This window comes from Opisthocomus hoazin, chromosome 16 (genome assembly GCF_030867145.1).
Source record: "Opisthocomus hoazin isolate bOpiHoa1 chromosome 16, bOpiHoa1.hap1, whole genome shotgun sequence".
Lineage (NCBI taxonomy): Eukaryota > Metazoa > Chordata > Aves > Opisthocomiformes > Opisthocomidae > Opisthocomus > Opisthocomus hoazin.
Genome location: NC_134429.1, coordinates 22,000,161 through 22,014,983, shown reverse-complemented (window position 1 = coordinate 22,014,983; position 14,823 = coordinate 22,000,161). Strand labels below are relative to the sequence as shown.

At 47.7% G+C, this 14,823-nt stretch overlaps 2 protein-coding genes across 5 annotated transcripts; one reads left to right on the top strand and one right to left on the bottom strand.

The window, feature by feature from the left end:
* Positions 1-287: 287 nt before the first annotated feature.
* Positions 288-10,314, bottom strand: PARK7 (Parkinsonism associated deglycase). Of its 4 annotated transcripts, none has more exons than XM_075437479.1 (7): positions 10,222-10,314; positions 6,206-6,340; positions 5,072-5,173; positions 4,355-4,414; positions 3,432-3,501; positions 1,714-1,800; positions 288-748 (listed from the first exon to the last, which is right to left on the bottom strand). In XM_075437479.1, the coding sequence occupies exons 2-7, from the start codon at positions 6,293-6,295 to the stop codon at positions 588-590; spliced, it is 570 nt and encodes a 189-aa protein (XP_075293594.1). In that variant the 5' UTR covers positions 6,296-6,340; positions 10,222-10,314; the 3' UTR covers positions 288-587. The 4 variants fall into 4 exon arrangements, with proteins under 4 accessions (XP_075293594.1, XP_075293595.1, XP_075293596.1 ...); XM_075437480.1 differs by lacking the exon at positions 10,222-10,314 and adding an exon at positions 8,566-8,652; XM_075437481.1 differs by lacking the exon at positions 10,222-10,314 and adding an exon at positions 8,155-8,233.
* TNFRSF9 (TNF receptor superfamily member 9) lies at positions 9,091-13,970 on the top strand. Its single transcript, XM_075437291.1, has 7 exons — positions 9,091-9,625; positions 10,095-10,340; positions 10,517-10,654; positions 11,011-11,077; positions 11,177-11,316; positions 11,533-11,667; positions 12,544-13,970. The coding sequence occupies exons 1-7, from the start codon at positions 9,091-9,093 to the stop codon at positions 12,669-12,671; spliced, it is 1,389 nt and encodes a 462-aa protein (XP_075293406.1). The 3' UTR covers positions 12,672-13,970.
* The last annotated feature ends 853 nt before the right edge of the window (positions 13,971-14,823 follow it).

The window sequence follows — 14,823 nt, the reverse complement described above, 5'->3', positions numbered from 1 at the left end:
TCATTAAGTCCAATTACTAACTCTGCACAGGGCAACCTCAAAGTTAAGCCATGTACCTAACAGTATTGTCCAAATGCTTCCTGAACACCAACAGGCTTGGGGCTGTGACCACCACCCTAGGGAGCTTGTTCCAGCGCGTGACCACCTTCTCATTTCAGCTCATACTTCAGAAGAACTGTGTGAGATTCTACATAGAAGTTGTTTTGACTAGACATTGCTAGCCACAGTAATAAACAGGTTTCATAGGCCTGAGCTGGGAGAAAACACAAAAAGAAACAACACACAAGCAGGGTTGCTTCATTTTTATTTACTCAGCAAACATTTTCCCACGTGATTTTTAAACGTCATCCAAGAGCTAACTAAGATTATTAGATGCTGGCTGCTTTTTCCTGATGAAGCTTTTTGCTAACAGGATCTTCTTTCAGAAATAAAGACCATTGGTTTGTTAAGGTATCCCAGTTTAGATAAGTACAGTTGCTCATTTCACCCTCAATTAAACTGTATTTACAACAGTGCATCTTACAATTATTCTACAAAGGACATGACTACATGCAAAATTGTCTTACTCCCTCTTCCACACTAGGATTTCACTCTTTCAGTATTAGGGGTGCCTTCACCTGTTCGGCCACTTCCTTCCCCATCAGCGTTTCAACAATGGCCAACCCAAATTCAAAGCTGGTACCAGGGCCACGGCTGGTGAGGATGTTCCCATCTTTCTCCACACGGCTCTCGGAGTAGCAGTAGTGTGCTTGGGGGGACACACAACAGAAAGAGGGTCAGTCTCCAGCACAGTGCCCACAGCTGCCACAGGGCACACACCTGCCTGCCACAGGGCACTGTTGCCCACTGCCTGCAGGCCACAGCAGCTGAGGAGCGGCGGCTCCGCTGCGAGTGCCATGCTCCACAGAAGGCACCTCAGCCACCTGCACGGGCCCAGTCTGCCTCGGGCTCTGCACCGCTGCACCTCTGGAACTAAGCAGCTCATCACTGCCTCCAGCCCTCAGGGAGGAAAAAGGCCCACAGGGAGCTCTGGCAGCTTATTCACGTGGTATGGGAATGCACCTCTGATTCCACAAGCTCATCAAGAAGCACTCGCTGTGCCTGTCAGTTCCTGTGAGGTTATTTTTGGAAGTCAGACTGCTTTTGTGTAGCTGTTCACAACCTTCTTTTTTCCAAATGCATGCAGAGGCAACTGGAGGAACCCTGCCATCTCCTGCTCACCTTCAGACTCGCTAATGTGCACAGAATGACTTCTTAATAGTGCTTCACCACCACTTCCTTTAGGTATGAGAAAGAAGTGTGGACCCATCAGCTACTCACAGCATCAAAGCACTACTCATGGGAGAGCAGGAAAGGTCCTGCTGGTGTTTGCTGTTGGGATCACTGAGGCAAAGAACCAACAGGGCAAGAGCTGGCTCAGCCTCAAGAGGATAAAGGAAAAAGTGCTCCTAGCATGACAGTAGAAGCATATTTTCCCCACGGATGAGATTGTTAATACAGCCCTGTATTTTCAGGTTAAACAGACTTAGAAATACAGTCATAGCATATTCAGCTGAATTTTGATTACGTTCAGGAAAGCATTAAGGAAATTCTGAGATGCAAAATAAGATACAAAAGTTATTTTCCTTTCTTTAAATCAAGGGTTCAGCTAAAAAAAAATTAAAAAAATTCTGAGAAAGGTTTAGAGAGAAACTTATAATTGTCATTACATACCTCCATTCATCATTTTATCTTTGGCCAAAGGATGTGTTGTGACTTTGCTTCCAAACCCTATCCCATGTGCCAGAAGGGCAGTGGGACCTGTAAGGACACAGGGTGGCACCAGTGAGGAACTGTTTTCTGCTACAAACGCTTTTAAGAACACACATTCAGGCACTAGGCCCTCAAGGGCCCAAAGCTCACTGTGGACAGACTACTTTCTATAAAACTGATGCCAGCCCTATCCCTGAAGCAAAAAGCCTCAAAAAGAACACAGCTGTATAATCTCTCCCATTCTACTACACAAAATTCCCTGTGCAGAGAAACAGATCATGAAAAGAGAAGGTTTAGCGAACACTCAGTTCATGCAGCTGTCCTACCACTGATTGTGCTGCCTTTGAAGGACTGGAGAACAATGGCCATTTCACTTCCAGAAAATACATTGAAACTGAACAACAAAAAGTCTGCATTTCAATCTGAACATTAATTAGGTACAATTACTTTATGACCTCGTTAAGCCTTGAATTTGGAGACTTAACCAGTAAAATTTCACTTGAGCAAGCCTTTACATGTTGCAACATGTATTTCGGACAGATCTAGGGCTAACTGCGAAGTTTTTTGTTTCAACAGTCTTTCTGTTTTCTGTTCATACTTCCTCCTTGGCCTGAATTGAGGAAGGAGTTTGTGTCAAGAAGTCTTAGGTCATCCGACAGAAAATCCTTACGGGAATTCCAAAAGCAACTGATGGCAGGATTTGCCTAATGCGAGTTTCATTTCTGTACAATTGATTCACTTCAGATATAGTCCAGGAAATAATCTTCTTTGTGTTCAGTTGGAATCAGCTCTAAGATGCATTATACCTCAATAAATGAATCATCCTGATTACAAGCAAAGGCCTTTATTGGGCAACCATGAATTTGCAATTGTTCTGCAAGAGATACAGATAGAGAAGCAGAAGACTACCACTGCCAAGTTCAACAATGTTCACAACTCAGTATGCGTATTACCTAACTGAAGAATGAAAACCAAAAAAAATCCCAGCAACATACCAGAAAACAAAAGTGAAAATACACTCTGCAAACACACTCCGTTAGACTGTCTTTTACACACTCATCACCACTCTCTTCGTTCTCAGCTACAGGTCAGCCTCTCAATTCAGTTGGGAGCACTGGCAATTGTTCGTCTTGCTTTTTTACATACAAATCTTACAAAGCAATGGACTGGATATCTAGCTGTGCACAATATCCAAGCAGACAACCCCCTCCTCAGCGTAATTCCATCTTTTGCTACCACTCAGATGAGGAAGGGTGAGCCTGTAATTCTATATTTAAAGCCTTCCTTCTGAAGCTAAAGGGCAGAAGAGGAGATGTGAGATAAATTTATAGCAATGATGTTCTGCCAGCACCTTGTCCTCACAGAAAGATCATCAGAATAAGCAAATATTTTGTAAAAAGTCCTAGCACATTACCTTTCACTTCTTGTTTTAAAGACAGTAACACAACTGATTGGGAAGAACTGGATACCAAGCAGAACTTGCAGGATAAGTGTTCACAATATTTTAGAGATTCCTCAGCTATTAAATTTACAGAAAATTCAAATGCTTATTGGTGCATGTGTAGTACAAATCACTGCTATTGAAATACAGAAATACAGATTTCTCAGACTGGAACCTCTCTGCATGCCCCTTCAAAATATCCAGATGCTGTACAAAGCAAGCTGTCTTGTTAACCCACCTGCACATATAGCAGCAATAAGGCCTTTTCTGCTTTCCTGGTCCTTCAAAATGTCTTTCACAGCAGGAGACTGTATGAAGAAACCATATCACAAGTCATTGTCTGAGGTTGATTATTTGAAGCACGGTCAAAATATTTTCCACTGCAAATTCATAAACAAGTTTTACAGAGAAAAAACAGCTGACAAGTATCCATCCTGCCTCAGGACAGAGGGCAATGAAAACACTAAGAAGGAGAAAAACTGAAACCAATAAACACTTGCCCCAGAAGGAAAGAGAAATCAGAAGGAACTGCAAGGCAGTACCTGGCCCACATAAAAGCTGGTTAATCCATAGCCATAGAAAGTTGTTGTTCAAAAACTTCACAAAACAAATAGGAAAAAGTATTCATGAGATACCCCCAGACAGTCTCTATTATTCTTAAAAAGACTTATACGGGATATTTGTCTCGTATTCCAGGGCTTACAAACTATGTGATACCATCTAAATCCCATCTGATAGATCGACTTGTTTGTCCACCTACTTTCCAGAAAGTATTTATACCACCATTACAACAGTTTTGCACCAGAGACAGAATTCTTGAGCAAAGGAACAGAGTCCTGTGGGTTTGGCCTGTTTTATACTTCACAGGATTAAATCTTAATCTGCAGTTGTTTCATCTTCGTATGATTATGAACAGAGATTTTTCCCACAATACAGGGCACCCTTCCATTTTTATTCTGCCTAACTAGGTACTCAAGTCCAAGAATTTTCCCAATTGTCCCATCTACACGTTCACGAGAAGGCCTAAGACAATTAAGTTTTCTCTTCTGAATGAATCAGTATTTTCAGATGGTGAACTGAATCTGCAGGATTACTAAGCAAGTGTAGACCACCCACTACTCATGAGGATGCCCACGAATCTTTAAGACACCAGAACTTTACCTCTGACAAGTTTTGAGCTCCAAGGTTACCCCCAGGCAGGACCACAACATCGTAAGGCCCCTAAACAAACAAAAGATACAGTTGTTCTGTTGAACAGAGGCTGGTACATACATTACACCATTTTAAGGCCACTACAGCTGAGCCGAGTGAGAAGCAAAGGGATCTACCTTTTCTTCCACTGAACAACTTTACGATCAGAGAACCATTTCCAATTATGGAACAAAACACTGCTTCCTGTTCCAGGAAGAGCCTATTATTGATAAAGTCTGTCACAGAACTAACTTTAAGCCTAATGCATTTAAGCGCTTCAACAAGCAAACGACAGGTCTTGCATTGTAAGGACAAGTGGTTTTGCTCCAACCTTACTGTACAGGTCTAACTATAGCACTGTTTAGCTCCCATCAGAACTTTTCAGTTATTCCAAATCACGGTATTTCGTTGGGCCCACTAACACGTACAATTAAGTTCTATGTTTGACATTTGCAAAACAAATACCTGTGCGGAATTAAGAAATCTCTCTGATCCTAGCATGCTATGAAGCAGGACAACACCGCAGGGGAGCACCGCGGGATATGCTGTTCTGTGATTCACTACTGCATAGAGCTAACATAACATGCCACCTATCTCTAAATGTAATGCATAAGCTTTCCAAGTTCACCTCTGAAACCATTAGAAAGGCTGTTTTGGCCATTATATCAGATCAGGGCAACAACCAACCTCTTTTCTGGCATCTTCAAGACTGGCATCAGGACAAATGAAGACATCTCGACTGCACTGCACTGGTTCTTTTCCTGTTAGGCCTGCAACAGTCACCTTGATCTAGCAGAAGAATAAATGTATGGTTACAATGCAATAATTTAAGCCATTTTTCTTACACGTTAGTTCTTAAACAGCACACAGAAGGAGCGAACCACTACTGAAAGCTGTCAAGAACAGGGCAACACTTCAGCTTCCCAAAACCATGACTAAGTCCACACGCACAAGGTAAGCAATGATATTCACCTAGAGCTTAACAAATACCTCTAACAGTTCAACTTTTCAAACAGGATATTTACAGAGTATCTGATCTCACAGGTTTTAAACAAAACAACACAACATAGGAGAGCTGGACTAAGTAGATCAGATAATGAACTAAAGCCTCTATGCAGGCTCGAGAAAATACACTTATGGCATGCTGAATTTTCTCCCTTGACTTTCAGATATCTGGTCATAATATCATAGATGCGCATGGAACAGCTCATGTTCACTAAATAAGCAGACAAGCTTGTGCTTCTTACGGCAGTCAAAATGGGGAGTACATTACCGGAATGACAAAGGTGGTGGGAGAAGCTAATTTTTATTTTAGTCATTTCTATACACATGAAGTTGGTGTATTTATTTAAAAATCTTCTTTTCATACCTAATCAGATGGTAACACTGTGTACCACTACAGTTGCAAAAGTACCAAACAGCATGGGGAATCCCACCAGACAGAATTCTAGTTAATAACAGAACTTTAAAAGTAGCTCAAGAAAAGCTACGTAAAGTCATGAGCTAACGTTACTGAGCTTTTTAGACCCCTACAAAAAAAGCACCTCCTGTTACTATGCACAGGAGCAGCCATGTTTTCTGACAGGGCAATGTTTACTTGAAACGTGTGCTCTAGTCTACATTAGGCTCATTTGCACAAGTGTCAGCTGTCATGCATGCTTATTTGCGGCATCACAAATATTTGCTAACCAGTAGGAAGGCAGAGGTAAGCTTTCACCCCATACAACTGACTACACCTTGAACTCCTAGCAATGAACATCAACTCAAGGCAAAGATTTTCTCTCAACGAAGCACTCAAAAAAAGATTGTCTGCATACTCACCCCAGCTCTTCTCATAACGTCAGTGGGGATTACAGTTTCCATTTCCTCTGCCCCTTTTGCTAGAATCACCAGTGCTCTTTTTGAGGCCATATCTTCAGGGGTTGCTATTAGATGAGGTGGTTGTGCAGAGAGGGGCTGAGGGGGGTAGAATGAGACAATGTGGTTAGAAGGCAAATCCCCTAGTACACATCCTTCCTAACAGTGAAGTTTAACAGCGAGTAATTTGCATTTTTGCATTATCTTTCATTTAAGCCACCTGAAAATAGTTCACTAGCTTTAATTAACATTCATAGCAATCCCACTTAACTAAAGACCTTTTTACAAAAAGGCATTACGATATTAAGGGATTAAGACGTTCGTGCAGTGGGAGGCACAGCACAACAGCACCAGAACAGGAAGCGGCTTGGCCTATTCAAGAACTTACATGACTTGAGTCTGCCAGAGAGAAAGGTTTAAAGTGGGTGGCAGAGCTGTTTTCAGTTTGCACGCCCTCACTCATACCCAGACTACTGACTCCTACCTAGGTCAGCATTTATGAAAAGGGCTTGCATGAGCTTTGACCTCATGTCTGGTATTTAGTTTCCACACAGCATGCTTCACGAAGTTTCCTGTGACTTATAATGACACGACCAGTGCCCCTGCAAAACCTGAGCAGAAGATTTTCCAGGTATTTCACAATTTTGTGGGGGAGAAACGTGTGTGCACATGTGTGATGGGGGAGCAGACCACACAATTTAGCAAATGGAACAAACTAGGCTTAAGACTTTTTTTTTTTTTTTTTTTAGCTGCTAAATTCATGTTGAGGTGAATGACCAAGTTTCCATTTGAAGGTTAAGTTAAAGTAACTTGAACTACATCATGTAAAATACATACTAACTCATTCTGGTCTGACAGAGGTCTGTGAAAGAAGTGTGAGAAGGCATTTCACAGGTCATCCACCCTATGAGACAGGGATTTTTTTCCTGCGTGGGGACTTTCCACCCAGAAATGCACACAGCACCCAGGAACACTCCACAAAATGAGATCCATGTTTAGTTGCCTACACAAAAGAAAACCATCCTGCTTCAACTTCATCTATTTCCAGATTCGCTCCCTACTGTACGCCTCATTTAGAAAGACACTATTTCTAGAATGCAGTAATGTACTGTAGAATGCCCTGCAGCACGCAGAACCACCCCAAGAAGACCAATTCAGTGTGTCAAATCCAATTTTTAGGGCAGCTTTATGTACTGTCAAACGTAAGGTCGATTGAACAAGTACACTCAAATCACAGGTATTAGCAACAACTTCAGGACAACCTGGAGCTTCTTAACAATTTGTCTTGAAGGTATACCATGATTCTGTGAAATTAATTTTCATATGAATTTGACTAACTAGCAACGGACTACCTGAACAGCCACAATGCAGAAATACTGCATTTGCCTCTTAATGTAGAAAAATACTCTAGATCATACTTTGTATCCCTCTCCCATCAGTTCTTGCGATGCAAATAGGCACCTGATCCTGTAAGCTTTTCTCTTTCCACCAATCTAGCAAAACGCAGTCTCTCCCTAATATCCTTAAACATTTATCACAATACACCGAAAAATTCTCAAGCATTAGTACTGTTCTTTACATAGGTGCATATGTAAACAGCTGTCACACTACAAACACTACCAGGGCAAGACTGTTTTCCACGAAGGCAGAACCAAGTTATACAGTCACAGACTTAACAGCCACGTCATTTAACAAGAAATCTAGGCGTAGTAAACACAAGTCTTCCATGTGCTTCTCAGTACCAACATACGTTAAGGCTGCCTCAAACCTTTAAGCTAAATGTATTCCCCTACATGGGCAGGTGCACATTTCTCGAGATGGTGACTTCTGGCAGACGGCCGGATGAGACCCTTTGAGAAGGCCAGCTCTAAAAGCCCCACACCCTTCAACGCCCCCACCAAGCAGCCAGCTACCAGAGGCAGGGGAAGTTTCAACAGTCATCAGCTCGACCAGTCCGGGTGCAAGGCCACGTCCCCACGTCCCCGCGCGTTTATTTTAGGACACGGCGCATTCGACGCAGCAAGGCTGTCAAGGACCACGGACGGCGGCACACGGCAAGGCTGCAGGGCCCGCAGTCGCCGGCAGCACGGGCGCGTGGAGGAGCAGGCGGCTGCCCCGCCCTGCCCGCGGCCCTGCCGAGGCGGCGCAGCCCCGGCAGGCCTGCGGGCCCCCCGCACCCCACGCACGGCACAGCCAAACCCACGGCCTCCGCCAGCGGCGGCTCGCCGCGGCCAGGCCCCCGCCCGCCGCCCTCCGGGGGGCTTCGCCGGCCGGGCCCGCCGAGCCGGGGCGCGACACAGCCGGCGGGAGCGACTGCCACTCACCTCCGCCGAGGCGCGGGCGACTCCGGGCGGCCCCGCCCCGGGCCCGCCTCCCCGCTGCGGCGAGGCTGTCACCGCCTCCCGCGCAGCGCCGCGGTCGCGTGGCCGGCGCTCGGCTGCCGCCCTTCTCCGCCCGCGGCGCGCTGCGCTTTCCTCACGTTCGCTGGAACAAGGCAGCTTCAGAGCGCGCGCCGGGGCCCGACACACCTACACCCACACCCCGCGCAGCCGCGAGGTGCGCACCTCAGCACGAGCTGCGGCTACTGCCTTCCCTCAGGCAGCCCTCGCGCCTGCAGAGCGCCTGACCACGTCCCGCCGAGCCGCCTGACCGACAGCCGTTTGCTCACGGTACGGAGAATGCCCACGGCTCAGGGACAGGGTCTTCCCTGGATTCAACGAGAAGTGTCAGTACTTTGAGGGACAGACAGAGTCGTTAAAGGGGCCCTTTAGGACGGCAGATCGCCCCGTCGTGTAGCACTGCTACTTGCAGGCGTGGGCAGCCACGCTCTGGATCCCAGCAACACGCTCATGAGAGCTCTGGCACAGCAGCTCGCGGCCGGGTCACGTCAGCGCAGGGCTTCACGGGGGGCTTCGCTGGACCCGCGCGGGGCACGGGGAGGCTCTGTGTGCTACCCGCACCGGACTTCGCTCACAGGCCCTGACCGGCCGGTCCCTGCGCTCGGTGCTCGGGTGCCGGACCCTCACGAGCTGCCGGCTGTGTTCGTCCGCCCGCTCCAGCGCACCCCGGGAGCTTCTCCCGCGCGGCCCAGGCCGCGCTGTCCCAAGAGGACGACACCGCCCGCGGCCACGCGCGAGCGGCGGCGATTGGCCGCGGGGAGCCGCGGAGGGCGGGGCTGGGCGGCGGGACCCCGCCGGGAGCCGCAAGCGTGCGCCTCCCCCGCTCGTGGGCAGTTGGCGTCACGCGGCCTGGCGCCGGCATGCCCGCCCGCCGCCCCGCGCTCGCTTGGAGCGCACCGCCCGCCTCGGCGCCCCCAGCCTCAGTCAGCGGCCCCCGGCCCGGCCAACGCGGGGAGGCGCCGAGGCACGGCTGCAGCGCGGGAAGGTTCTTCTCGCCCCGAGGCGGTCCCAAACGCGGCGTAGCCGCCTGCGGGCGTGCCGGTGCGGCGCACCCCCTCTGCCCCCGCGGGCCGCGCCGGCCTCGCCACCCAGACTCTGCCCCCAGGCCGGGCCGGACCGCCAATCCACCGCGGGGATTCCGCGCGGGACTCACTGGGAAGCCCCGGCGGGGAGCGGCGGCGGGCGCTGCCCGGCAGCGCTGAGAGGGCTGCGGGCGCTGCCCGGCAGAGCCGGGGGTCGCGCCGGGGGGGAGGGGTGAGGGGGGGGACCGGAAAGACCCGCCGGGCCGGGGTTTCCCCGCCGCCCCCGGGCTGACGCAGCCAGGCCTGCCGGGGGCGGCCCCTAAGGGCCGGCGCCCGCCGCCCCGCGCGCACTCCAGCGGACCCCATGGGACCGGCGGCCGCGCGGGCGGGTCGGGCGCTCTTGCCGGCAGCGCTGCTGGCGCTGGCGCTGAGCCCGGGGCCCGCGGCCGCGCTGCCGTGCGGCGCCGACTGCCCGGCGGGTAAGGGCCGGGCCGGGCCGGGCCGCAGGGCGCCGGGCGCGACCCCGCGGCAGACACACTCTGTCTCGCCCCGCAGGTACCTTCGTGGTGAGCGCGGGCTGCGGGCGCGGCGCGGGCGCGGCCTGCCGTCAGTGCCCGCCCGGCACCTTCTCGAGCGCGGCGGGACTCCGCGGCTGCAGGCTCTGCCGGAAGTGCGAAGGTACCGTCGCGCGCCAGCCCGTCGCGCCGCTGCGACTGGAAGCGGCGCTGGCAACGGGACGCGATGCGCCCGCGGGCTTCTCCGCACGGCCACCGACCGCGCCGGCGGAGCGCAGCCGCCGAGCCTGCGCCGCGGCGCTCTGGGGTGCGTGACCCGCGCTCGTGTCCCTCCGCCAGGAACGCTGAGGTACGCGAGGGAGTGCTCCGCGGCGCGCGACGCCGAATGCACGTGCGCGGACGGCTATCGCTGCAGGGGCGACGGCTGCTCGCGCTGCGACCGAGCCTGCGGCGTGGGCCGGGAGGACACCGGGAGCGGTAAGGGCGCTGCTCCCGCCGGCTCAGCGCTCCCGCGGCGCGGTGCGGGAGCAAGGACCGCGCGAGGTGAACGCGGCCAAGGAGCCTGCAGGGTGGCTTCCTTTGCGCGGCTGCTCGTGGGTCGCCAGCGCGGGGGGAGCGGAGCTGGGGGCGCCGGAGCTGGACACGGTTTGTGGCATCCTGCACCCAGTAAGCGGGCTCTGCCGCCGAGCGCAGTACTGAGCCGTAGCTCACGGGGACACGCTTGCGAAACAGTAATTCGATCAGTGGGGTGCGTAGTCATTGTACGAGCAGGCAAAATGTTTCACGTGTTGTTTTAAATGCTTATCTTGTACAAATTTACTTGTCTGTTGAAGGTTGCCAAACTTGCCGCTATGGAACTTTTAATGATCAGCCCAGTGGCTCCTGTAAAAACTGGACAAAGTAAGTAATGTAAAAATAAATGCTACAAATGCTACAGCTATTACACTTAACTGGATTTCCCCCCCCCCTCCCCCCCATTTTACTTTAAATATCTTTCAGGTGCTCTGCAAACCATGTCCTGGAGCCCGGAACTGCAGCAAAAGATGTCATTTGTAAACACACTTCAGATAATCCCACCACTTTAGTCACTACGCTACTTACCACATCTCCTGCAATTCCATTTTCTATCACTGTGCCAGGTGAGTCGTATAATATTGCTTATAGAGGTAAAGAACTATGACGTACTTTGAAACATACTGTAGCTCATTCACCATTTAAAGTAGGAGTCCTTTCTTCTGTCCACTTCCAGTGTTGCAGACTTATCCAAAAGCAGAGTTGGAGACAGAGTTGTCAGCTAATTCAAGGGCAGTAGAATTTTGCTCTGTAACACTTAGAGAATGTTGTTTGCTTCCTAGGGAAGGACCTCCAGGTGGACATTATCAGAATTTCTCTTACTGTAGCTGGGCTGTTGTGCATATTGTTTCTCCTGCCTTCATGCGTATGCTTCAGCATCTGGCAGAAAAAGAAACTACATGCTGCCTTCAAGAAAAGTAAGATGGATAACACTCTTAAATTTCTCTTTTTAAAACTAGACAGAAATCAGGAAACAACAACTGAAAGGAAAACAGTTTTGGAATTTTTATTGCAGAAAGTACTTAATTACCTATGGGTGTTCTGTCTACATTTCAGGTTAACTGCATGCATATCCATAGAAGTGAAGTATTTGTGGGAGGTGGAAAAGCTCAGCTAAGCCTTGCTGATCTGGTTAAGGGCCAGTTCTGTTTATTAATTCCAAGTACCATCCTTGGCATGCATGGCGAGCACTTTCCAGTTCTAGCTGCTCAGAGTGTATGTGTAGCCTGGAGTGAGTGTCTTTGAACTTTGGCCACAGTAGGAGAGTCAGTCAGGACAGTAGGATATCAGTCAGGACGTACTGCTACACAGATGCAGAGTGAGCCTGAATCCAGCACTGCCCTCTGAGAGCTAATAAGCACCCGGGAGGCTCAAGAGTTCTGCACAAAGATGAGGTGGAATTGCATCCAACATAGTTTATAGTTGGGATTTTTGTTTGTTTGGGTTTTTCTCTGTCTCTTCCTCTCCCCCTTCCTAGAGATAAGGGCTTGATCTTCTAGTGTAATTACGAATACAGGAGACAGCAGCATTACTCCAGAAATCTTAACAACTACATGTTGGTCTTCGTTTTATTCCTATGGCAAACAGAGTGCTAGCAGCCCCTGTTGTATTAGGGAAAACAAAGTATGATCAATTAGTTTTGTCAGATGTACATGCTGTAGAGAAATAATTTCAGAATATTGAATGATTTGGAAGAATTTTTCTTGCTGACTTCCTGCGCTCGTGACTGAGGAAGGGTGAAATAAGATGGGTGAATAAATACAACAAAGTGAACAACTGATCTTTTTCTTTAGTGCATACCACACCTGAACAGTCAATTCAGGAGGATGATGCCTGCAGTTGCCGCTTTCCTGAGGAAGAACAAGGTGAATATCAGGACCATGGTAAATCCACAGAATTCAGAGATCTTTTGGTCAACTAGGAATTGGACTGTCCAGGTCAACCACATTTGAATTTCCTTTTGGAACACAGAACAAGAACCTGTTTACATAAACAGAGAGGGTTTCAGAATCTGTGAATTTCAGAGTGCTAGATAGCCCAGCCACTGAGGAAAAAGTGTGTCTTTTCCATCTCTTAAAAAAAATAAAAACTAATAAGCAAAAAGATCCAGTTTGCTGACATTCTTCCTCTAGGCATAGGAATCATATTTCTGAGTAGTGGTACTTGATCTACATCTAGAAGGAAGTACTGCACTTAAAAGCAGTAACAGAAAGGCAGAATGGCTTTCTGGTCCCTCTTATAAATGGTGCCTGAGCCATCGTTTACATGTAGTCTGAAAGCATTTGATGCTAAAAAGGAGATCTGGAGCACACAGTAGAGCCGCATGTGACACTCATGGTCTCCAGTACCATGACCAGCCATCCTCTTGAGTCCAAAGCTGCAACTCCTCCTGAAGTTTGGTTCAAACCCAACAGTCTTGGGTTTCGTGTGCAAATACAGACAGACCTCATTTCGGACCCCATCAGCCCTAGAAACAGATACCTGGCCTGACCACTGCACGCCTTCTTATACGTAGAAGAAATTAAGCTATAAAAATCTAGAGCTGCAAAGTGTTTCATAATAGCTTGCATCTGCTGTTGTATCACACCGATTGGCTGAGAGGCAGTGGAAACACTGAGAAAAGCTGTGGTTGACTTGATCTTAGAAACAGATCTTACTGTGCAGCTGGACTGCACCACCTTCAGTCCTACATCATTCAACTTTGATCTTTTAGGTGATGTAAACATATTATGTACATTGCAAATGTGATATATGTAGATGTGATACATTTCTGGTACTATTTTTGTAATGCTGAGGTTGGAAAGATTTTAACATCAGACACTGTATCTGTCTCTGATCAATTACTCTTTCTTTGGTCTTGAAGAGAAAAAAAGAAAATGCACGTTTGAGTCATGGCTTTTGCAACATAATTTTTAACGTTCTACAAAACCAAGTATTGTATTTCTTTAGCAAATGTTACTCAAGAAATAGAATGAAAACCCACCAATGTGTCACGTAAAGGGTGTTTTTCCCCTCCATGTGACTTCAACTTAGAGAACGCTATTCTTGTGTGTGAAGAACGACAGCCCATCTCTCCATTCAGAAGATTATGATAGATTATTTTCACCAAACTACACTTACACATTTTTGATAAACTTGCATACAAGTAAATATAAAACAGTATAAATGTATACCGAAGCCTGAACTATGAAGTTATTTAAATAAATCTTTCTTATACCTAGCCCAAATCTCCCTTACTTTCCTTTTTTGTACCTGAAGCAAAAGTACATCTACTTACTGAACAATGAGGTGCTCAATACAAACCTTTTTCCAGTTTGATTTTGCTGTTTTGTACTTCAGGAGTGGCATAAAATTCCCATGAATCAAAACAAAGCCTGTGGAGGGAAAAAAAAAATCTTAAGTGCAAATTGATTTCTGAGAATAAGGGACACATTTACACCAAAACTGGCTTTCTGGACTGTTTCAAGTTAGTCATTCACAGAAAAAAAAACCCCAAACATTCTGAATAAAACGTCAGGATGAATCTCCCTTTCAGTCAAAGGATTATGTGGATAATTCTATCCATGACTGCTATCATTTGACAATGTGGAAGCCTGAATTAATGATAAAACTGATTTTGTTGGCACACGAATCTGTTGTTAAATGTATGCAGATATGCCTGCATTTCTCAACAATGCACATCATCTGTCCAGAGAAGCAAAGTAAGGGATTGGCTAAGTTTGTACTTGTGTGAAATACTTCAAGAACATCTACAAAGTAGACACGTTTATAAATAAGAACCAAGAAGCTCTGAAAGCAAAGACTGAAAGTGAAATAAATCATGGTACAAATGCAAAGGGAAGACTGGGGCACTTTACAGACTACAGAATGCCTTGGCAGCAGTGCTATAACTTTATGTGGTAATCATAGAACTGAAAATAAATACAGGTGAATTAATCTGTTTTGCCACTAAGCACCAGAGCAGGATATTACAGTTCATAACAAAAGCAGCACTATAACTACTAAGGTAGTTGGAGTGTTTAGCAGTTTTCAGATTTATACAATACTCAAGTTCCGTGAATTGTGGCTTTCTG

Coding starts and splice junctions, on each gene's coding strand:
- PARK7 (XM_075437479.1), bottom strand. CDS start 6,295: ATGGCCTCAAAAAGAGCACTGGTGATTCTAGCAAAAGGGGCAGAGGAA. Junction 4,415..5,071: donor TTGAAGATGCCAGAAAAGAG/GTTGGTTGTTGC, acceptor TTGTTTGTTTAG/GGGCCTTACGATGTTGTGGT. Junction 3,502..4,354: donor GAGCTCAAAACTTGTCAGAG/GTAAAGTTCTGG, acceptor TTCTTCATACAG/TCTCCTGCTGTGAAAGACAT.
- TNFRSF9 (XM_075437291.1), top strand. CDS start 9,091: ATGAGAGCTCTGGCACAGCAGCTCGCGGCCGGGTCACGTCAGCGCAGG. Junction 9,626..10,094: donor CACGGCTGCAGCGCGGGAAG/GTTCTTCTCGCC, acceptor GCTGGCGCTGAG/CCCGGGGCCCGCGGCCGCGC. Junction 10,341..10,516: donor GCTCTGCCGGAAGTGCGAAG/GTACCGTCGCGC, acceptor TCCCTCCGCCAG/GAACGCTGAGGTACGCGAGG.